This window comes from Neophocaena asiaeorientalis, unplaced genomic scaffold, assembly GCF_003031525.2.
Source record: "Neophocaena asiaeorientalis asiaeorientalis breed wild unplaced genomic scaffold, Neophocaena_asiaeorientalis_V1.1 scaffold392, whole genome shotgun sequence".
NCBI classification, from domain to species: domain Eukaryota; kingdom Metazoa; phylum Chordata; class Mammalia; order Artiodactyla; family Phocoenidae; genus Neophocaena; species Neophocaena asiaeorientalis.
Genome location: NW_020174421.1, coordinates 162,541 through 187,421, shown reverse-complemented (window position 1 = coordinate 187,421; position 24,881 = coordinate 162,541). Strand labels below are relative to the sequence as shown.

Genomic DNA, 24,881 nt, shown 5'->3' with positions numbered 1-24,881 from the left:
GCCAGAGTTCCCACAGTACCATTCACTTTCTTCCTTGCTGACAAATACAGCCTGAAGTCTGGATCTTCAGGGAAAAGACAGAAAGAGAAAGTTACAGTTCAGTCCCTAAAGTTGTTATTTTCTCTGCTCTGGGAGAGGAAGGCACCATCAACAGTACAGACCCAAGTTATAGTGTTTTTAAGTTCATGTCACTTGTTTGTAGTATGAAATCATATCATCCAGAGTTTCAAAAGTGACCGCCTGGGCTTGTGGTGGGCCACTGGGGGCTGGAGTGGATGATGTATGTGAAGAGCTGGGCTCAGGGCTCTGGCCAGAGTGCTGCCCCGGGTCACTCTGTGCAGGTGCAGGTCTGTTCCATGCCTGGCTACTCAGAGAACCAGTTCTTTTTTGGTCCACAAAGTAATTCGATGGTGGGGCAAACTCAGGGTCTCTCTCAGCCCGGAGATCTGATTGCCTCTTCAACCAATACCCAAAGGAAAAGTCTAGTAAAAATAAGAAAGAGTATTATTAGAACTGATGATTGAATCATTGAATGTTTATTGTTATTACTTTTTAATTATTGTATATATTTCTTAAAAGCCACCTTAAATTCTCTGGAGAACAAGGACACTAATAACAGAACTATAATACAAGGTATATGCGATGCCTACAAAGGATAAGGAACCAGGCTAAGAAAAAGGAGTGAGAACTTCCATGTGGAGAAAGGTTCAAGGAAGGTTCTGTGGAGAAAGAAGGCTGGCAGGCTCTAGAGACAATGCCAAAAAAGTACTAAAATTACATGTGAGAGATAAAAAATCAAGCACTTAAATCATTTGCTTGACATGATGTTATAGGTACTTCATAGCAAAACACAAGTTTTGTCTTTTATTGAGTTTTAGAAGACACAAAAGGCACCTGTCCAGATCTATCTTGGTATTCCATCTCTATTTCTAACAGTAGCACTAACCAAAGGCACTCATCCATCTGCATATCTTTTACTTTAGTCGTGGATCTCATCAGTTCCAACAATTCATGCTAATGTACCACTGAAATGATCTTTTTCAAAAAGACATAAACCAGAATCTTCTCCCAAAGAGAGGCTGCTGTAGGGACCGTGGTGTATTTACAGAAAAAAATTTACAGACAATTCTGCATAACCCAATGGAACCATATGTGAATCCGAGTTAATACACTGGGACACAGACTGTTTGCAACTGAACATAAAAGAGACTGCTAAAAACACGGAATACATTAAAGTACCAAATCTTCATAAGGTTTTAAAAACTGGTTCCTGAAAAACAGCATCCCAGGGGCTTCCCTGGTGGCGCAGTGGTTAAGAATCCACCTGCCAATGCAGGGGACACAGGTTCGAGCCCTGGTCCGGGAAGATCCCACATGCCGCGAAGCAACTAAGCCCATGCGCCACAACTACTGAGCCTGCACTCTAAATCCTGCGAGCCACAACTACTGAGCCCACGCACCACAACTACTGAAGTCCGCATGCCTAGAGCCCATGCTCCACAACAAGAGAAGCCACTTCAATGAGAAGCCCATACACTGCAATGAAGAGTACCCCCGCTCACTGCAACTTGAGAGAGCCGCGCAGCAATGAAGACCCAAAGCAGCCAAAAATTAAAAACAAAAAACAAAAAAAACAGCATCCCAAAGCTGTAAGACCACATGGGGGCAGCGGGAATTTCAGAAACCTTCCCCCAAGTGCTTCTCAAAAAAAAAAAAAAAGAAACTCATCCTTTAGGCATGATGCCTTGTAGACCCTGGTCTTTTATAATCACACTGTCTAATGCTCCTGGGTATTGAGAAGAAACAAGTTCAACGATGTGGAGAATTCCTTAAGCTTCCAAGGACCAGTAAGACTCACCAGAATCACACTCTGTTCAGGAGAACTGACCCCCTTACCTTTTCCTCTGTCCCACTCCCGGATGTGTGGCACCCCAGGCCGGGTATCCTTCCTCTCCTGAACGATGACTTCGACTTTGCTACTCTGGACAGCTGTATGAGGAGCTGGCATGACCTCTGGTTCTGGTGGCAATGGCCCAATAACATCTCCATCTATTTTTGGCAATGGAATAAGACTTCATTATAATAAAGCTTAAAACTACTTTTAAAAATTAAATAGAACATGCTCATCCTGAGAGTACAAACAATAACCGGTATTTATTGAGCATCTATCATGTGCCAGGCAGTGGGCTAAGTATTTTGTATACAATAGTTCACTTAACCCTGTAATAACCCTAATAAAGTCAGGACTGGTATTCCCACTTTATACCCATTTTATAGATAAAGAAAATTAAGATCAGAAATGCTACACAGGTGGACAGTGACAAGGGCCAGGATTCAAACCCAGGATGGATGGATTTCCAAGTCTCTGTTTGCCACTATGCCACCCTGCTTCCCCTGACCAACAATCGAAGGACCAGAAACCCCCCAATTACTCAACTAAAGTAAGAGTCTCCGACTAAGCAAGGGGACTGAGGGTGATGAAGAGCTGGAGCCTGGGGACAGGCTGTAGGCTATTCTATTTTGGCCATATTTTAAAAGAAAATAGATTTTTAAAAAGCACTGGTGGCACTTTACATCTTGTGGAAATGACAGATGTTCAGGAGTACAGCAAAAACAGAGAAACAAAACAGAGTTTAACATGTCACAGGGAGACGGCATTTATACAAAACTAAATGGACCATTTTCCGATTCCCAAGTGTTCTGATCTCCTTCCAAAGCTAAACTGAAGTGCTTTCAGAATTAGAAAATGGCCCGTGGCTTAGCACAGGCTTCCGGGAGAGCTGGAGAAGCTTCTATGTGCCCCTAACACCCACACCCCCTTCTTCCTTTTGGGACTACAGTGCTCCCCAGCTTCAGCTGGATATGTGTCACCTCGCCAGAGAGGCCATTTCCCAGCCTCCCCTGCAGCTGCGGATGGCCCGTGGATTCTGGCCATTGGGATGTAAATCCATAGGTTGTGTGTGATCCTGACTCACATTCCTAGAATAGAAGCTGGGTCCCCGCCCCTTCTTCCCCAGGGCTGGATCATGAACAGGTGCTGGGGAGCTAGCGACCGTGCAGGTGAGAGGAACCCTCTCTGGAATGACAGAAGCATTAAGACAGGAAGAGGCCAGGGAAAAGGTGACCGTACAGGGCAGAGCTACTACCTGCCCTGGACACCCACCACCTCTGAGGTGTTAAACTAGAGAAGCAGACGTCCACCTGGTTTGAGCCAGTCTCTGCAGTGTCTCTGTTTGGGAGTTTATCCCAGTCTAGCATAACTCTCACAGTGAGCAAGTCTGACCACAGTACTGAACGGTGCTCCCAGCATTTCAACAGTCCCTTGGTAAGCTGTCTATACCCATATTTGTAAATCCTTTATTTTATTACTTTCTGAATGCATGTCTTCTTTAAAATACATTACTTTATAATAATCAACAAAAACTGCAGCCATAGCAAATGAAAATAGGTCTAAAACATGTACGTGCACAACTAAATTTTATCCTAAAATACCTTTTAAGTATTTTACTCCTAAGTCTCAGTTACTAAACCATGCTGTTCTATGAAACAACACAATGTACTGCTAATACCCTTGTCTACAGCCTAAAATTTTCTTTGGAGTGTAATTCCACGCCACTTTGGTTATAAAAACTGTTCCTGGCAGTATCTCCAAGGTGCACTGCTTGCTTAGAGAATAAAACTAGATGGCTGATTTCCACATTGCCAGTCCTATTATTGAGACATCAACTGAACTAAAATTTTTCCTTTTGTGGTTTAGAAACACGAGCCAAGATATACCTCTAACTTCTTCCTCTGCTCCATCCTCTTTAGATGTTTTCATCTTTTTTTGTCGGAGTTTGGCAAGTCTTGCTTCTAACATAGCCTTTCTCTTTTCCTTTATATTTTCTCGTTTTGTTCTCTGGTCTGTTGTCTGAACAGAACAGAAAATTAGAAAATGATTAGCGTATTCACAATATTTCTGTTGAAAAGGATGAAATAATTAATTTTATTCTAAAAATAGACTAATTGATTTTCATGCCACCTCTAAGGAGCCATCCTTGAGATCTTCAACATGAAGACCTGTTAAGTCCTCTTACACAAGCCCTCTGATGTCTTCTGAAGTTTAGTAAGAGTTCAGAGTATCCTGGAAGGCTTACCATTCAAGAAAATTCTGTCCTACTCCTTAACCACCCTCTAATAACTTTCTATTTTCTCACCCAGGCCGCTCCAAAAGTGCCATATTTGAAACCAAGTATAAAACATCAAAGTTATACAAGTTACTTTTGAACAACTATAATCTTAAAGTCTGAAACACCAAAATAATATCGCAATTACCTTTATGAAACCGATAATTGCATTCTGAATAGCAATGTAAATTTCTAATTAATTTACTAGATTTTTTTGCAGTACGGTACAACAAGAAACCTAACCGCTCAAATCCTTAACATCAATTGAGTTTAATTTGTACCTGCTCACGCAGCATTTCTAAAGTTTTCATCTGCTTGTTTCTCAACTCTTTATCTCGGGCAAAGGCAAAGTATCCAACACCAAGTTGCCGGGCCTCTGAAATAAGTCAAAATTATCCAAAAGGTTACATTTCCTTGATCAGTGAATTAAATTCAGACCAAATTCCTACCAAAGCAAAAAGTAACACAATGATGTCTCACACATTTTGTTTTGTTTTTTCTAAGAAGCAGCTAAAACAAAAGTTAGAAGTTGTTTCCATCCTGTTTGCCAAGTGACAAATATTCATTAACGTTTTAGTCATAGGCTGTCTCCACTTCTCTTGGGGAGCAAACTCGGATTAACAGATCCCCTGTTAGGAAGATACTCCCAACATGAATATTTTTAGGCTATGAAGTGAAAAAAGGGGTATTTTCAATTACGAAAGCAGAATCTTTTATTTCCACATAAGAGCTGCTGCTTCACGAATACTTCCTTTTATGCTTGTCATTTGTTCAAGATAAAAAAATGATTTAAAAAAGCTGCCAGATGGGGGCTTCCCTGGTGGCGCAGTGCTAAGAATCCGCCTGCCAATGAAGGGAACACAGGTTCGAGTCCTGGTCTGGGAAGATCCCACATGCCGCGGAGCAACTAAGCCCGTGTACCACAACTACTGAGCCCATACGCCTAGAGCCCGTGCTCTGCAACAAGAGAAGCCACCACAATGAGAAGCCCGTGCACCCCACCGAAGAGTGGCGCCCGCTCACCGCAACTAGAGAAAGCCCGTGCACAGCAACAAAGACCCAATGCAGCCAAAAATAAATAAATTAAAAAAAAAAAAAAGCTGCCAGATGACTATACCATTTTCACGAATGTCTTCGTAATGTACAGGCCCCATTGGTCTTCTCAGGGACTCCCTCTCTTCTTCCTCCCATTGCTGGCGCTGGAGTTCTTTTCTCATATCTTCAGATAGTAAGGTTTTTTCATTTGCAGGACTAACGAAACTAGGAAAATCGAGCAAAAACCATCTTAGATAAGAGTTGTGACACAGCAATGCTTCGGTTCAGGAGTGTGATCATGGATGAGTAACTCTAGTTATGAAGAAGACAGTTCCTTACAGAGGCTTCTGACCCACAATACCACTGGGAACCTGCAAAAACTATTTTCACCTTTCTTTAATCAAAGCAAGCAACATGTTACATTAGCATAATGAAATCTTGCCTCACCACTCAGACAAATTACTTTCCTTCCCACCCTGGTCTTGGGCTGAATGGAGGGGGCAGGAGAGGCAGAGAGGAGGAACTATGGGCCTCCTGTGGACGGTCTCCCATGCAGGACCTCATGTCCTGTCAGGTGGCTCAGGGCTTCTGCACTTTCTTCCCTGTGCCAAGCCCAGGCCTACCTGAACCTGGATGATGTGGACAAGGTGGAGCTTCTCCCAACACTTTCCACACAACAGCTGCCCTTGGTTAGAATTTTATTCCCTGGGATGTTTTAGCAAGTTACCTCTTGGGTGTGTCTTAGGCACCACAGAAAAAATTCTAGCCATAAAGCCCTTACTTCAAAATGCGAAGGTGTATAAACAAAAAGTTAAGCTAACTACCTCCCTGCCCCCACCTGCTGTGGGATAACCAAGAGTATATTCTTAAACACTTTCTCCACAGTGGTTTGTTTGTTGGCTTGGTCTGGGCTCATTCTCTATTTGTTACTCTGTAGGCAGACATCCTTCCAAGTAAAGAGATAGGCTCTAACTCATCCCTTTTAGTAGCTACACAATCTGGATGATCAACCACTCAGGTTGTTCCCTGAGTGTGGACTATGTGTGTATGTGTATGCTAACCCCAAAAAAGTGCTTCCACTAATATTCTTATACATTAAAAAAATACTCTTACAGCAGAGCACCAAAGAAAATAAACTAAAAACAGCCTTGCGCACAAAACAATCCCCATGTCTGCATGTCATGGGCAAAGCTTTGCATGTCCCACACTTACAGCCTCCCCTGAAGATTTTTATCCATTTCCAGCAGATGTGGCAAATCCTTTCTCATACAGCGCCGGGATCGCCCTAAAGAATCCACATAATCCACCCTGAAATAAAAGTGAAAAGATGTGGAAAATTGTACATGACATATGGTTCCGTAAGTTAGGAAGTTGGTGCACAGTAAAAAGTTAATTTAGCCCCCATCACCAAGAAAAACCCTCAACCTGAGAGACCACTACCATTGGTAAGAACATGTTTTTCAAAGTTAAAAGTTGACACACAGTAAGTTCATTGAGCCCTTTATTAAATCTTAGTTTTAGAAACTGTAGAAAATGATCATGTACATCTCTGACCTCAAGACAAATACGCCACAAAGACCCCTGCTGCAGCATCTCAGAACTTACTTTAATTTGGTTTAAACAATTCCAAATATTTTATCAGCATCATAATAACTTTGCTCCGTACCATATTCTCAACTTGCTCACTTCCTTACAGTCTTCCCAAATTTGACTTTTTATTCTTTCCTGTATTTCTTCAAATTGGTACAGTTCTTCCCAATGAATTAGAACTTTCTTAATATAAGTATTTTGAGAGACTCTTTTTGACTAGGAGGAAGCCAAGCAACACACATTTTATACCAAAGAAGCACCTCAGCAGTGCGCCAGTCTGTTATCTTTCACCCCTGTTCCTCTTTCCTCATCCTGGCCCCAAATACCTTTGTCCAGGTATGAGGCAGGGGAGCCAGGCAGCCAGCATGGCCAGTGAAATACTGAGACTCCCCCATACAGGAAAAGGGCAGGTTTTCATGAGTAACATTTCATTTGCATTATGATGCAAAACATTTTTAATTTTTTAAATTATGGGCAAGGACTCCCTCACAGCCTTTGGCAGGAGGCTGAAGAAAGCACAGAAGGGCCAGCACTGCTGCTGGACCAACTCAAGGTCAGATTTCCACGCATGTGGCTTTGCTTTTGTTAGCCTTTTCTTTTGTCTCACACCTGCCGATTCCAACTGTCAGCCTATGATTTAAAAACTGAATGTTTGGGAATCCAGAACTATAGTCCTAAAGCTGATGACCACAGAAATAAAACCTCCAACAGCAGAGAGCAGGTTCTTTCTCCCTTTTCTTCTTTTCCTTTTTTCTTCTTCTATGAATGGAGAACAAAAAACATTGAGCCAGATGGTCTGAGTAGTTATTTACAGTATTTTTGTGGAAAGATTTTCCACCACCTGGAACTTAACTACTTAAAGGATTTTACAAGCAGTTACAATTCTGGAACCTAATTTAAAAACAAAAAAAGTGTCAGAACTGCTTGCAGTGCATCTTCCTTCACCATATGGTGGCATGTGACACCTTCAATTGCCCTCCAAACTCTTCAAATCAGTAACAAATTGATTGTAATCATACAGGCATTAATATGAGGGGGGAAAAAAAAGACATTAAACCTTTCAAAGGAGATGAGATTTCTCCTATGAAAAGCAATCACAGGCCATTCTGTCTCTGGAGAAGGCCTCCAAAACATTCAGATCCCATCAAAAAGAAGTGGCAGAACAGCAGCCAGCAACTGCCCCATGTAATCAGCAATCACTGAGCAAGCTCTCAGAGAAACAATTACTCGAGGTACAAGGGGGGACACAGGAGGGTTCGGAGTCATACCCTCTTCACAGGGCTCTAGGGGGAAGTTAGGGCACACGCTCATGAAACACTCCTAACAGGAGCAGGCAGGGTGTAAAAAGTACCAGAAGTTTGCCTCAATCTTCTTCTGGTAATGAGGCCAGTTATGTGTCAATATAAATAAAAGGTAAGACCCAAAGGAGCAGAAAGTATGTTTAAGTGCTACCAGAGTTGAGATGAGGGAGAAACCACTTAGACTAGAAATGATGAAGAGAAGCATGACAGAAGGGATGGCATCATACAGGCTCCTCTTCTGGTTGCTATAGCAAGTGTGTGGCCACTTAGCCCACCCCAAATGTAAGTGTTTTAGAAGGTAGGTAAGAAGACCCCTCCACAGCATGAAGGTGCACGTTCTCTGTGTTCCCAAGCAGTGAAGACTGCTCTCCTCACTCATAAATGACTCCTGCCCACAGGGGCAATGTCTGACAAGAGGTCAACGAGTGCTGCCAACAATCCTAAGCCGTTCCTAACAAACGCCCCCATAAAGAGGACATTTGAGCCTTGAAGTGGGGGAGGGGTGGGCTCTGCACCAGCAGGAGGGGAACAGGCAGGGTGGCTCCCAGGACACAGCATCAGTGCATCTCCATGCAATTTCAAGCCCTTTTGAACAAGTTTCTAAACAATGTCTTAGGTACAAAAAATCATAATGGAATTTTCATTCTGGTCTCTTTGTAAAGAAAAGACTAGTTTAGTTTCCCCATCATTCACCTACTAGGCATCACCATCCCTGTTCTACAGATGAGGAAACTGAAGCTTAGAGAGGGTAGGAACTTGATCACAACCATATCACAAGTGAAAGGCAGAGCTACTGCTGTCCAGATCCAGGTCATGACGCCTAGACCACACTGCCAGAAAATGTCACAGCCAGAGTAAGGCTCACTGGATCAGCTCTGCCAGCCTCTTTTCACTGGAAATAGAGATAACACTATCTACGTGATGACTCTCCATGATGCCCGAATAAGGACATTGGTAAGGTAGCATGGGTAACAAAGGAACATTCTTCTGCCTAAACAACTTTTTCACATCAATGAAACAGGCCTATCAATGCCTCCGTACCTGGCACAGTGCCTGGCACATGGCAGGAGTTCAGTCTATTTGTAATTATTTCCTTATTGGAGCTACTCCTTCTATACCTATAAATCCAATCCTATTTAAACTGGAGTCTCTAAAGAAAGAAAACTGATTAAGAACAGAGAGAAAGGGACTCCCTTGGTGGCACAATGGTTAAGAACCCACCTGCCAATGCAGGGGGCATAGGTTTGAGCCGTGGTCCGGGAAGATCCCACATGCCACGGAGCAAATAAGCCCGTGTGCCACAGCTACTGAGCCTGTGCTCTAGAGCCCGCGAGCCGCAACTACTAAGCCTGCAGGCCTAGAGCCCGCGCACCGCAACGAAGAGCAGCCCCTGCTCACTGCAACTAGAGAAAGCCCACGCACAGCAATGAAGACCCAATACAGCCAAAAAAAGAAAAAAAGAGAGAGAGACTGGGACTTCCCTGGTGGTCCACTGGGTAAGACTCAGCACTCCCAATGCAGGGGGCCCATGTTCAATCCCTGGTCAGGGAACTAAATCCCTCATGCATGCCACAACTAAGAGTTCACATGCTGCAACTAAGAAGTCTGCACGCCACAACTAAAGAGCCTGCATGCCTCAACAAAGAGCCCACATGCCACAACTAAGACCCAGCACAGCGAAAATAAATAAATAGTAAATAAATAAATATTTAAGGATAGAGAGAAATGGCTTGATATCAACCAAACAACATAACTCTCAAAAACTAAATGCAAGTTTGACAATGTTAACATGACCAAATGGCATAATATCACCAACCATTCTTCACTGGGATCCTGGGGAGGAGGGATATCTTTTTCAGAAACGGTTTCTTCATCATCATCTCTTTCTGTCTTTCTATAATCTCTATTGGCACCAAGCTCTTCCATTTCTTTGCGTTTGTCTATGAGCTTCTGTGTGAAATCCACAAGGTACATATCCTCCACTTCTTCATCTAGGACATAAAAAACAATTTTCAGATTCTTGACATCAAAGAAGAAGACCACATGTGGAATTGACATGAAGCAGTCACATTCAACACTAGGCGGCTATATTACCCGACAATTCAGTAGTTGATGTCTCCAACCACCCCCTAAATGCTCACAAAGACACAGAGCCACCTCGAGACTGACAGGGAAGCTGTAAATAGACCACTGGACACATATACCACATAAAAAAATCTTTAAAAGCCTAATGCTTTCCGCTGCCTTGTCAATAACAAAAGGCTTTAAGATAAAAAAACCACTTGATTTCAAGAGACTCATATAGCCAATTACATGTGGGCCATATCCCATAACCCTAATTATACTGCTACAGTATGGCAAATGTTTGAAGGGTCATAACACAGGTAAAAGAAGTCATCTGAATTCTTTTCAATCCAAAGAACACTACTTTCAGGTAAGGCACGGTGCCAGGATCTGCAGGGCATACAGAGATGTGTAAAGTGCCATCTGGCTGCAGGCTTCATGATCTACTTGAGCTAAAACATACACTGAAAGTTAAACAGCAATGCATGATTTTAATTTAACACAGTATAGTGGGTGTATTCACAATGTTTCATGAAGTTTCACTCTGCTAGATTTAAGCTCTAAGGAACAGATAGTAGGTTTCCTACTACCAGGGGCTGGCGTTACCCTCACTGTACAGTGGAGAAGAGCTGAGGCTCCAAAACTTGACTAGCCCGAACATGCTGGTCCAATATGCCTATCAGGAGGTGGGCCTGCCGATAGGGACAAAACCAAATCTCCACGTCTACACACTCCTTTGGACTTGATTTCTATATTAACAATATAAGTAAAGTTTGAATCAAACGAAAAAAGACTTTTTTTTTTTAAGCCACAAAAACATGTAACTCAAATGGGAAAGAGATACACGTTCCCAGAACTGAGGTGTAAGACCATGTAACAGTGAGGCCTCCTGCTGATTGATACCCTGCTGCTTCTTTAGGAGGAAGGCAAAACCTCTCCCAGGGCCCTCAGCTTTGCGCGCACCCAACCTGCCCAGGCTGGGCTCCCCACCACACAGGGAACAGGCCTCTGCTGTCTGGGCCGCCCATGACCAGGGTCCCGCCCCGCTGCCCTCCTGCTGCCCCACTACCCCCTTTCCCTGCCCCTCTGACCCAGCCCTGCTAGTCGGCCCTGCAAGCTCTGGCCCTCTCCTCCCTCCGATCTGCTCTCTCCATTCTCCCCCTGCAGAATCCCTTTCTCCAGTTTTCCAACGCCTTCAAGACCCCCATCAGAGGCACCTTCTCCCTAGAGACTTCCACACATGCCTTTTAAAGGCAATAAGATATGCACTGCATTGTAAAATCTCTTCTACTGCTGTTGAACTGTAGGTTGGGTTTTATTTTTCTGGGGCAGGTATGAGGAAAGGGGGATCTTTTTATTATTATCTTAAAAGCAACTATAAGCACATCACAGAAAGAAACTAAAAATAGAGAAAAACAGGGGAAAAGGAACCATAACTCCAGTACCCTGATATAACCATAATTCCTCCCAGGTTTTTTTTTAACATAGCAATAACTGTAATTGTGGCCTATTTAGACCTTGCTTCCTAAATTTGCTTTGTTCTGTGCCATTTTCCTCCACTGATGATACCCACCCTTGAGGGCAGAGGCTGAGAATCTGGCTTATACCGTACTAGCTTGTCCCTTCATAGCACCTATCATGGAGCCCAGCACCCACGGGGCAGCTGAAAAACTACTGCTGATTTTCTTGTCTCTGTGCTGGCACGGAAAGTAATCAATTTTATTCTTTAAATTTCTCGCTATTCTTACAATTATTTTAACAAATAATAAAATACCACAGAGGTGTATGAATTACAGAAAACAAAGATACATAAATAATCATATTTACCTATAAAGGCTCCTTTAGTCATTTTTTCATATAATTTGGCTTTTTCTTCCAATTTCTCCCTAGTAGTAAAAAAAAAAAAGCAAGTATTAGAAATGGTCTTATCACTGCAACTCCTGGTAAGTCTGCCCCATCCCCAGCCTTACTGCTGCAACCTGCCCAAGGGACCCAGCCTGACTACAGCTGAAACCCCGCCCTGAGGGGACCCTCAGGCCCAGCCAGGTCTGCTCTGCCAACTAAACGCAAGCTCCGTGAAAGCCTAGCCCATGTTTCTCTCATTCATGACTGTATCCCAGGGCCTAAAACAGTATCTGGTGCATAGCAGATGCTCAGTAAGTATTTGATGAGTGAATACATGAATGAATGAAGATTCCAATTTAATTTAAATGCCAAATGTAACTTAAATACCAAAAAAACAGAGATGTCTAAACAAAAACATTTTCTATTTGCAACCTTCCAAATGGATCAACAAATTCCATTTGTTTTACAAATTCCTTGTCTTATACAAGGGTCCCTGGTCTCCCTTGGCTCATCAGGCCTAAGGGAGGTAGAGACCAACTTCTTGGAAGTCTGTTAAAAATATGATCGTGTCTATTTTATACAGAACATGAATAATGTATTCATGACAAATAGCTAATAAAAAACAAACATCAACCCTGGTATTTCAATACAGCAGTCTCCCTGCTCATGTTAATTCTAGAGACATTTATTCTTTCGTGGGTAAGACAGCTGACAATTCTTTTATTCTAGAAATACCTATAATGGTAAAGAGCCCCAAACAAGTCATCTGAGTTTTTGCTTGTGAAGGATCACATTTAATCGTAATAGAAAATTTCATTTCTAATGGTGTCCCAAGGGAATTCCCTAGCGGTTCAGTGGTTAGGGCTCTGTGATTCCACTACAGGGGGCATGGGTTCGATCCCTGGTTGGGAAACTAAAATCCCACATACCATGCAGCGCAGCCAAAATAGTATTAATAATAATAAAAATAATGGTGTCCCAAGGCAATGAAGTTCCTTGGTCACACTGCTGTGTGCTCTGGAATAAGTGACTTAACCTCTCATACACCTCAATTCCCACATCACAATAGGAAAGATAGCACTGCCTCTTAGGGTTGTAATGAGGATCAATTAGATAATACACGTAAAGCATGCCACCAGTTACAGCCTCTTCACATCTATGTCAGAAAGATTCTTCTTTCATTTTACACATTCATTCGCAAGCACTGACTACATAAGTGCCAAGCACTGTTTTAGGTGCATAAGACAAAGTTCCAGCTCTCATGGGGGTCACACTCTAGAAAGGGAGAAAGACAATAAATAAATCAATGAAAAAGAGGATTTCAGACAGTGAGAAGAAGGGAAGGAAATAAAAGCAGGTTTTCCCAATAGAAGCCATTTGTCATGCATTGATGGAGTGCTCTGTGGACCAGCTTAGTCATATCAACTTCTAAGAGGTTAAGTTGCTCTTTTTCAGATGGAACTTAATGTAACAAGCAGTCTTGTTACAGAATCTCATCATCTTAGTAAAAATAAAACTTCAAAAAATTTAGAAAACAAAATACACTGTCTGGACAGAGAAAATGGGCAGGACACTAAGATAGGGTAGTCAGGGGAAACCTCTCTGAAGAGGATGTTTGGCCTAAGGCTTGCACACCAAGAAGTCAACCATGGAAGGAATCTTCAGGGAGAAAGCAAGTCAGGCAGAGGAAAGATGAAGAGGGAATGAACTTGACATGTTCAAGGAGACATCAGTGTGGTAGAGGGTGCTGAACAAAGGGGAGACTGGTACAAAATAAACACAACAGAGACAGGTGGGGACAAGAGTGCAAGGGAAAGGATAAGAAGTTTGGATGCAGTGTAACAGAAAGAAGATTTTAAGATGGCAGGAAGAGTCTTCAGATGAATAATGGAGGGACTTCCCTGGTGGCACAGTGGTTAAGAATCCGCCTGCCAATGTAGGGGACACGGGTTCGAGCCCTGGTCCAGGAAGATCCCACATGCTGTGGAGTAACTAAGCCTGTGCGCCACAGCTACTGAGCCTGCGCTCTAGAGCCCGCGAGCCACAACTACCAAGCCCGCACGCCATAACTACTAAAGCCTGCGCACCTAGAGCCCGTGCTCTGCAACAAGAGAACCACCGCAATGAGAAGCTCGCGCACCACAACGAAGAGCAGCCCCCGTTCACCACAACTAGAGAAAGCCCGTGTGTAGCAACGAAGACCCAATGCAGCCAAAAAATATACACTAATTAATTAATTAAAAAGTAATGGAGATCAAGGAAGATGTCAGGGAAATGGCCACTGGATTTAGTATATGAGGAAGTCATTGGTGACTGTAAAGAACATTTCTTCAGTCAAGTAGTGAAGATGGAACTCAGAGGGCAAGGGTATGGGACACTTACCTGGAACCCACTATGTGCCAGACACTATGTAACTCCTTTAATCTCTTAAAGGGCTTCATGAGTTAACTATTAACCACCACACATCACAGACAAGGAAAGCGTCTCAATGGAAAAGTAACTTGCCTGAGGCCTTACATCCTCATGGACCTACCTCGGCCTGTTGTAAGCTCTGGAGAGATGCAGAAGTCCTGCAGATCATGGGGAGACTTGATTCCCCACGAGCACAATGAACGTATTATGTAAAAAGTTACTGGATAGAAAAATCACAGCAAAGTACCAAGGAATACTCTGTTATACAGAGGAAACTAAAAAAGATCATGCCCATAGTTAATACTCAATGGTGAAAAGGTGGAAGCCTTTACTCTAAGGTCAGAAACAAGACAAGGATGCCTACCCTTAACATTGTTATTCAGTGTAGTATTGGAAGTTCTAGCCAGAACAATTAGGCAAGAAAAAAAAAAAAAGGCGTCCAAATCAAAAAGGAAGAAATAAAACTATCACTATTTGCAGATGACATAACATTATATATAGAAAATCCTGGGCTTCCCTGGTGGCACAATGGTTAAGAATCCACCTGCCAATGCAGGAGACACGGGTTTGAGCCCTGGTCCAGGAAGATCCCACATGCCATGGAGCAACTAAGCCTGGGCGCCACAACTACTGAGCCTGCGTGCCTGGAGTCCATGCTCCGCAACACCACTGCAATGAGACGCCCGCCCACCGCAACAAAGAGTAGCCCCTGCTCACTGCAACTACAGAAAAGCCTGCATGCAGCAATGAAGACCCAATGCAGCCAAAAGTAAATTAAAAAAAAAGAAAATCCCAAAGACTCCACCAAAAAACTGTTAGCACTAATAAATGAACTCAGTGAAGTTGCAGGATACAAAATCAATACACAAAACTCTGTTGCGTTTCTATACACTAATAATGATCTATCAGAAAGAGAAAATAAGAAAACAATCCCATTTACAATTGCATCAAAAAGAACAGAAGAGACTTCCCTGGCTGTCCAGTGGTTAAGACTCCATGCTTCCACCGCAGGGGGCGCAGGTTCGATCCCTGGCTGGGGAACTGAGATCCCACATGCCATGTGGCACAGCCAAAAAAAAAAAAAATCATAAAATACTTTGGAATAAATTTAACAAAGGAGATGAAAGACCTATACACTGAAAACTACACAGCACTGAAGAAACCAAAGATGATGCACATAAGTGGAAAGGTATTTACAGATTAGAAGTATACTGTTAAAATGTCCATACTACCCAAAGCAATCTACAAAATCAAAGCAATCCCTGTTAAAACTCCAATGGCATTTTTCGCAGAAATAGAATGAACAACCCTAAAATTTGTATGGAACCACAAAAGATCCCCAAAGAGCCAAAGCAATTCTGGAAAAGAAGAACAAAGCTGGAGGCATCATGCTCCCTGATTACAAACTATATTACAAAGCCATAGTAATCAAAACAGTATGGTACTGGCATTAAAACAGCCACATAGATCAATGGAATGGAAAGAGAGCCCAGAAATAAACCCCCACACATGGTCATTTAATTTATAACAAACGAGCCAAGAATATGCAATGGGAAAAGGACAGTCTCTTCAATAAATGGTGCTGGGAAAACTGGACAGCCACAGGCAAAAGAATGAAACTAGACCATTATTGTACACAAAAACTAACTCAAAATGGAATAAAAACTTGAATGTAAGACCTGAAACCATAAAAATCCTAGAAGAAAACACAGGCCACAAGTTCCCTGACATCTGCTGTGGCACTGACCTTTTTTGGATTTGACATGAAAAGCAAAGGCAACAAAAGCAAAAATAAAGAAGAGGGACTGTATCAAACTAAAAAGCTTCTGCAGAACAAAGGAAATCATCAACAAAATGAAAAGGCAACCTATTGGATGGGAGGAAATGTTTACAAATCATTTATCTGACAAAGGCTTAATAGCCAAAATAAACAGAGAACTTACATCTCAACAGCAAAACAACAATCCAATTTAAAAAATGGACCTGAGTATTTTTTCAAAGACATACAGATGGCCAACAGCTACATGAAAAGCTGCTCAGCATCACTAATCATGAGGGAAACGCAAATCAAAACCACAATGAGATATCACCTCATACCTGTTAGAACAGCTACTATCAAAAAGGCAAGAAATAACAAGTGTTGGTTGGTGAGGATGTGTAGAAAAGGAAACTTTCACACACTGTTGGTGGGAATGTAAACTGGTATAGCCACTATGGAAAAAGAGTATGGAGATTCCTCACAAAATAAAAATAGAACTACCATATGGGGACTTCCCTGTCAGTTCAGTGATTAAGACTCTGCACTTCCAATGCAGAGGGAAGGGGTTCCATCTCTGGCTGGGGAACTAAGATCCCACATGCCACACAGCGTGGCCAAAAAAAAAAAAGAACTACCATATGATCCAGCAATTCCACCTCTGGGTATTTATCTGAAGTAAATGAAAACACTAATTCAAAAGATACATGCACCCCAATGTTCATTACAGCATTACTTACAATAGCCAAGATAAGGATACAATCTAAGTGTCCATTGATGTATGAATGGATAAAGAAAAGGTGACATACATACACAATGGAATACTATTCAGCCATAAAAAGCCATGAAATCTTGCTATTTGCAATGCTATGGATGGACCTTGAGGGCATTATGCTAAGTGACATAAGTCAGACAAAGAAGACAAATACTGTATGATTTCATTTACATGTGAAATTAAAAAAACAAAAACCCAAACAAACTAACAAAAAAACCCTAAACAAAAAAACTAACAAGTTCATAGATACAGACAACAGAATGGTGGTTGCCAGAGGTGGCAGAGGGTGAGGAGGAAATGGGTGAAATGGGTGAAGGGGGTCAAAATGTACAAACTTCCAGTTACAAAATAAGTAAGTCATGGGGATGTAACATACAGTATAATGACTGTATTGCATAGTTGAAGTCTGTTAAAAGAGTGGATCTCAAAAGTTTCTCATCACAAGACAAAAAAAACTGTGTGGTGATAGATGTTAACTAGATGTATTGTGGTGATCATTTCACAATATATACAAATATCAAGTTATTATGTTGTACACCTGAAACTAATATAACATTATACTTCAATTATATCTTAATAAAATACATATATAAAGCATTAAAAAGATATAGCATCTTTCAACAAAATTAAAATTCTAAGAATAATGTCCAGGAGTGAGGAAAATGTCTCAAAAATGAACATATCTTTAAGTCAAGTCTCATGTCTGTTGAGGATAGGCCAAACATTAAGAAAAACAATCCCCCAAATGGGCTAATATTCTGCCCTTTATTCTCAGACCCAAAAGAGCTGAGGAGCCTTAGCAACCACTGTTTCAACTTTCATTATGCAATAGATCCAAAAGCACATGTGGCAGTCATTACAGACATTAAAACTTGGGATTCTGAGTCCAGGGTGATACTGCAAATAAGGGAAGAGCTCTTCTTTACAGAAGAACGCCAGCTAATAAACAGAATGAAAAAATAATAAACATGGACTGATAGAATTAGAAAAATCCTAACTTTGAAATCATCACTGTAATGATTGACCCATCAGTGATGACAAAACCGTCACATGAAAACATACTGGCAACAGGATATTCACAGTCCCAGTTTCCCTCCTTAGATTATTATTAATTACAAATGCGGAAGAGCATCTTCACAGTGGAAAAATCTAGCAGACCTATCTTAACTGAGTGATCAAAGTTATCATCACCAATAATGACTTAAACTGACATCATGAACCTCCCGATGTGATTCAATGGGAGGACATATCATTACCTATATATTCAATAGTATTCTTACCAACAACAGTTAGTGTGACTCTAATCAGATTGTGGGACACTGTAGAACAACTGGGCTGGACTCTTTAAAAAACATTAACGGCATAATAGACAACAAAAAGGCAAGGGAACTGTTTTAGATTAAAAGAGACTAAAGAGATATGAAAATTAAATGCAATGTGTACTCTTTGATTGACTCTTGGATTAAGTGTTTTAAAAAACAATAAAGGACATAACCTTTATTTAGGATAAATGGTGAAATCTGAATATGGACCATATGATAGTACTATTTTATCAGTGTCCAATTTCTTGGGTATGACAGCAGTATTGTGATTATGCAAGATAACGTCCTTATTCTTAAAAGATATACGCTGAAATATTTAGAGGTAAAGTATCATGATGTTTAACGAAGTTTCTCTACACACACTGGAGAGAGGGAGGGGGAAGAAGAAAGTAAATTTTAAAAGATGTTAATTGGTGAACCTAGGTGAAAAGTATTAGAATATTCATCACACTCTTCTTTCAAATATTCTGTCGGTTTGAAGTTTTTCATATTAAAAAGTTGAGGGGGAAATTCACTTTCTAAATGCTAATAGCATGCCACCTAGTAGCCCCAAACCACACCACCATGGGGACACTTCTTAAACACTTGTTGATAACCTCAGCGCCTAACAGGGGCTCAAAGTGGGACTGTTTCATCTTTTAAACTGAGGCTTTCTCTTGTCTTCTTATAAGACTATAAATATGTCTGCAAATTATATTATTTTCAGAGTAATAAGAGTATTTGGCTATAAAGATGATAAAAATTAAAATTGTAAATCAAAAAGAGTAAAAGTTGAACTTTCATTCCTTTGCCTGGGTAGCCACAACAGCAGCTACATTTATCAGAGCGAAACTTTACCTCGCTTTGTCCAAAGTCTTCTGTTCCTCAATCTTCTGTTCAGCATCCTTCTCAGCTCGATTCGAAACTCCTGTGTTTTGTCTGCTCCAGATACTTGGTTTCTGGAGAATAATTTAAAAAGACAAGACAGAATCACCAAATGATCGCAAAAACTCTCTACTTGTCTTGTACATCAGAAGGAAAAAAAAGATAATTACATCTTATGAATCAGTGGAAATAACCACACTTCTGACAGCCAACCTATGTCCTGTAAATACACTGTACATAGCAAAGCTGGAGCTGAAAAAAAAAGCCCTAATTACATAAAAAAAAATTTCTTTATACAATTGCAGTTACTTCTCTTTTATCTCCTGAATGATTACAACCTAATTCAAGACTAATGAAAACATATATAACAGAGATTTAGTAACACAAGTAACAGATACCATTAGCTATAAAATTGTAAAAACATTCACAACTCTTAAAGACCCAGCTATATTTCTGCTATATTTCTATAGTATCTAATTGTTTATCTCTGTTTGGATTCATAACACCTGTAAAACTAGATAATCTTCCATGGGAATGTAAATAAACACATTCTAACAGCATGTACTATTCCAAAAGAAGTGCTAAGGAATTAGATCATTACAATGCGCTTTTTTTTTTTTTTTGCGGTACGGGGGGCCTCTCACTGTTGTGGCCCCTCCCGTTGCAGAGCACAGGCTCTAGACGCGCAGGCTCAGCGGCCATGGTGCACGGGCCCAGCCGCTCCGCGGCATATGGGATCTTCCCGGACAGGGGCACGAACCCGTGTCCCCTGCATCGGCAGGCGGACTCTCAACCACTGCGCCACCAGGGAAGCCCTTAATGCGCTTTTAAATCTTACTAATTTCTATCTTAATATTTAAAACATTTCATGCAGATGTTCAAATACAAGACAGGGATTTTTATGTAGCAGACACCATGAACACTTTCAAAAGACCTAAGTACAGTGCAATTTCCCTGTGTTTGGAATTGATGGAGATAATTAGATCTTATTTTTACCTTAGTAGTTGGTTTTGGCTTCCCCAAAACTCCAGCATCTTTTAGAAGTTTTTCTTGTTTGAATTCTTCTTGTTTTCGGAAGAGTTCAGCCTTAAGGTCTACCAACTAAAATAAAACCAATAAGCAAACAAAAACAATTAATTCTAATGAGTGACTGGATTTCTACGTTTTTATAATTCTCAAAACAAGATTACAAGCTCCTGTAAATGGACAAAACTGGATATAAAACTAAAAGTTTAAATGTAGAATCTAGTACAAAATAAAACCAAGTCATATTTCATTCCAGCTCTGTTGTAAATGTATTTAACTTTCAACACTTCAAGGCTTTCCTCTGGGCAAGGGGAGAGTGATAAAGCAAGGTAAATGAAATCCACATCTTTTAGATTCAGATTCAACTAACATTATTAAGCACCTTCTGTCTGACTGGCACTGTCCTTGGCTTTTTCTTGTAGTAATTTCACTTAAACATCACAACAATTTATTATTTCTATAGGAAAACGTCTTTGTTCAGCAACAATCTGAACACCAGTATATGTCTGGCACTTAACATTGAAGAGCAGGATACCAACATGAATTAGACATAATGCTGCCTCAAAGAGCCTACAATCTCCTAAGAAATGTAACTTACAATACCAGTCAGTTGTAATAATAAATGCCGTGAAGAGTGGAATTAAGTAGCAAAAAATTCAGATGAAGGAGTATTTCCTTCTGGCCAGAGTGATCAGAGATGGCTTTGAAATGAAGCTTAAAGGAGAGGCAAGATTTCAACAGCTAGAAAGAAAATGGACTGAGTGAATTTTGTTTCAGCATGTTTTGGAAACTGCAAGTTTAGCTGAACAACAGGGTTCAAGAAGAGGAAAGGCCAGAGCAAAGGGTACAGGGGAGTTGGATCAGTCACCACTATCTACTCCAAAAACGGATGTAATGACAGTTTCCTTTTTAAGGATCCAAGTACAGCTGCTTATACACATGGTCATTTATAAAGCAGATACTTATAAAGCCCAGCATCACAAACTGACTTTTAAGGTAAATCAAAATGACTGAGCTCAATGATTTCTATTTTGGAGGGAAGCAATTTAAAAATAGGCTTGGCAGGGTTTTTAATAATGCTAAGGGCAGGTTCATTCTAGGGCCTAATACTCTAAATTTTTTTTAAAAATTTTAAATTTAAGCCTTGGGACTTCCCTGGTGGTCCAGTGGTAAAGAATCCACCTTCTGATGCAGGGGACGTGGGTTCGATCCCTAGCCGGGGAACTAAGATACCCACAGGCCACGGGGCAACTAAGCCCACGTGCTGCAGACTACAGAGCCCACGCTCCACAACTAGAGAGAAAACCCGCACACCACAATTACAGAGAAGCCCGCGCGCCACAACGAAAGATCCCACATGCTGAAACTAGGACCTGACGCAGCCAAAAATTAAAAATAAATAAAGTTACATGTATCACTAAAAAAAAAGACTTGTACATTTAAGGAAAAAAACTTAAGCCTGTTCTTCTAAGCCTTCTTTTTTTTTTTTTTTTTTGATGTGGACCATTTTTAATGTCTTTATTGAATTTGTTACAATATTACTTCTATTTTGTCTTTTGGTCTTTTGGCCCAGAGGCATGTGGGATCTTAGCTCCCCAACCAGGGATCGAACCCACGTCCCCTGCATTGGAAGGCGAAGTCTTAACCACTGGACTGCCAGGAAAGTCCCTCTAAGCCTTCTTAACTACATTAATTTTCTAGCCAGACATTTTCCTATTAAACTTTTGAACTTTAAAATGAAGATGCTCAGAAAAGTGTCAATTCCCAGATGGCATTCACATTATGAGTATTGCTAATTTTAACCCGTCAGGAAAGGATAACTTTAATTTTACAGCTTTTTGATTCCTAATCCTCAAACATAATAACTAGTACCAATTTTCAGTATTAGACGGGGGAAAGGAGCTCAAATATTGGGCTACTTCCATCTTTTCCTTCATATCGCTTGCTTCCTAACATTCTGCAGTAAATCCAAGATTCAACTAAAGGTTAGGCAATTTGCTCTGATATAACGGAAAAGACAACAGCTTTGGAGTCAAACAGATGGAGTGAGCCCAGTTCTACCACTAAGAACTCAGTATGTAAGCTGGAGAAAGCCACTTCATTTTCGGAGCCTCAATGGCATCAACCTATAAAATGGGGATATTACTAGCACCTACCTCCTAAAGCAGTCAGGAAGATTCAATAAGGTAGTGCATACAAAGTGCTGGCACAAAAGTACTCAGGTTTCCTTCCTAGAAGCAACTAACTTAACAATGCTGTTTACATTCTGTTAGACCTCACAGCTCCCGGGCAGCGCGGCCTACGGGTGTATTAACAACTGTTTAGTTCCTGGTGGACACTCTGGGCATCTCGGACCCCGGGGAACAAATCACACTAATGTTCTGGGGGAACCATGCCCGTCCCTGAACTAAAGGGAGACATATCTGCACAGCTAGCAGAGGCTGCGTTCCCCCTCCGACGGTAACGAAGACAAGGCTGGCAAGAGGCCTGGCCTGTTGTCGCGGAGGGGAGGCAGGGACATTCCAAACCCGGAAAAGACACCAGGTTCTGGTCCGCGTCTGAGGGGCAAGCCTGGTGCCGGTGCACGGCGGAGGGGAAACGTCACGTTCAGGGTTCTGTAAGAAAGAAGTGGGCCCTGGCTTCTTCTGGGAGAAAAGCCAGGTACCGGGGGTCCTGTCTGAGGGGAAGCCAAGTTTGGGTCCCCGAGTGAAGAAACAAACGAGGTCGAGATTCCTGTCCGGCAGAAGCGAGGAGACGCGGAGCCCGCAGCATCACCTACACCCGTACTCACCGAGGACGCTGTGACGTCCAAAGGCTTTTTCTTCCGGTCCATGGTCGCACTAAGGCGCCCCGGCCCAAAGTGAACGCCTCACCAGGTCCCCGCAGGCCTCTTATAAGACTTCCGGCGTAACCGGAAGTGTCCTCATGAGAGCGAACCTGTCTACGACGCTGGCACCATCTTGAGAAGGTCAGGATGTGGCGCGCACTGCGTCCTTCACCATTTTGAGAAGATCAACGTGCCCAGGAGTGAAGCTAACTGCTAAGGCCATCTTGAAGAGGGCGGAAGGTAACAGGGCTAGTGTTGTCGCCATCTTGAGAAGGGCCGCATACGTCTTGCAGAGCAATGCACGCCAGGTTGAGTGGGTCAGTTGCGCGGGGCGGGTGTGTGTGGCGATGGCGCCGTCTTGGAAGGGCTAAGGGAACTGAAATGAATGTCTTCCAGTGAAAAGAAAGATGGGTTAATAGGACTGCAAAGACCTACCTAAATACCGTTTTAAGACCTGCTGCATGCTGGGCACTGCTTGGTGCTTCTCAAAGGTTAAATTATTTAAATTCTCACAAGAGTCATATGAGATAAGGATTATTATATTAATTTTAGTAAAAATAACAACAGTAATAATAACTAACATTGATATAGTGCTATATATGTATAGTGTGTCACTCTACGTATTTCAGCTGGTAAGAACATGAACTCCAGAAGCCAAGTTCCTCAGCTGGAATCACTGCTTCACCACTTATTGACTGTGTGACCTTGCAAAAGTTACTTACTTGGTGCTTCAGTTTCCAAATGGGAATAAAATAGTATTTACTTCATGGGGTTCAGTTAGTGTTAGATGAAATAAATGAGCTCGGTAGACAGACCAATGACACATGCACCCTACACACACACATACAAGATGTCCATCTTCTAGTCCCTAGAACCTGTGACTGTTACCTTATATGGCAAAAGGGAATTTGCAGATGTGATTAACGATTTTGAGATGAGATTATCCAAGTACTGTAGGTCCAGTGTAATCACAAGGGTGTTTATAAGAGGGAGGCAGAAAAGTCAGAATCAATGAGAGATAAGAAGTAGCTACACTGTGGGCTTTGAAGAGGGAGGATGGGACCACTGCCGAGGAATGCAGGCAGCTTCTAGAAGCTGAAGAGACAAGGAAATGAATCCTTCTTTAGAGCCTCCAGTGTAGCACTGCTGACACCGAGATTTTAGCCTTGTAAGGCTCATTTCAGACTTCCCACCTCCAGAACGTTAAGAGAATAAATTTGTGTTGTTTTAAACCACTAAGTTTGTAGTGATGTGTTACAGCAGCAGTAGGAAACTGATACAAATGATAATGATTGCAGCAATAGCATATGTGTGTACCTCTTTTCATGGATTATCTCATTTAATCCTTGCAAGGATCCCAGAGGTGGGAGCTATTTACACCACGTTACCGAGGAGAAAAGTGAGGCCCAAGAGGTTAAGTGACATGCAAAGGACATTTGCCAGCTAGCAAGTGATGGACACTAGGGTCAAAAAATAACTCAAAGGCATTGAGTTATTTGCATGCTATTTACTTGTAAAGAGGGGAACCCATATAGATTGTCTTCATCTAATAAAGGCTAGAAGAGGATTTATATAAAAGAAAGAGGGGAGAAGGAAAAGCCATAGACAGATTGGAAACCATGAACTTCAGTTTCCTTGCCTAGCTGGCCACTGGTAATGAGTCCAGTGGCTGTACTGATCTTGGGCTGCTAGAAAGCAAAAACTTTTAGTTGTTTATGGATGCCGCAGAAGACCTTGAGAGTTTAGCTTTCTCTGTATAATGCCTGTCAGTGTCCTGGCTGTCATCTCCACGTTCATTAGGCAGGTTTGTACCAATACCATCCTCCGAAGTTCTCGCTCCCGTAGCATCCAGCTGATTTCAGTTACCTTCCAAGTCATTTAAATTACTGGGAGCAAAC

The 24,881-nt window shown here is 41.7% G+C and overlaps 1 protein-coding gene across 1 annotated transcript; it reads right to left on the bottom strand.

The window, feature by feature from the left end:
• Positions 1–169: 169 nt before the first annotated feature.
• Positions 170–23,039, bottom strand: CCDC174 (coiled-coil domain containing 174). Its single transcript, XM_024756461.1, has 11 exons — positions 22,948–23,039; positions 20,127–20,231; positions 19,104–19,204; positions 11,984–12,042; positions 9,909–10,083; positions 6,414–6,509; positions 5,284–5,426; positions 4,448–4,542; positions 3,778–3,910; positions 1,897–2,049; positions 170–482 (listed from the first exon to the last, which is right to left on the bottom strand). The coding sequence occupies exons 1-11, from the start codon at positions 22,987–22,989 to the stop codon at positions 184–186; spliced, it is 1,401 nt and encodes a 466-aa protein (XP_024612229.1). The 5' UTR covers positions 22,990–23,039; the 3' UTR covers positions 170–183.
• Between the last annotated feature and the right edge of the window lie 1,842 nt (positions 23,040–24,881).

Excerpts from the sequence above, each read along its gene's own strand:
- CCDC174 (XM_024756461.1), bottom strand. The coding sequence starts at position 22,989 with ATGGACCGGAAGAAAAAGCCTTTGGACGTCACAGCGTCCTCG. Across the intron at positions 12,043-19,103 it reads AAGACTTTGGACAAAGCGAG|GGAGAAATTGGAAGAAAAAG; the intron begins GTAAAGTTTCGC and ends TTTTACTACTAG. Across the intron at positions 4,543-5,283 it reads CGAAGACATTCGTGAAAATG|AGGCCCGGCAACTTGGTGTT; the intron begins GTATAGTCATCT and ends GACTTATTTCAG.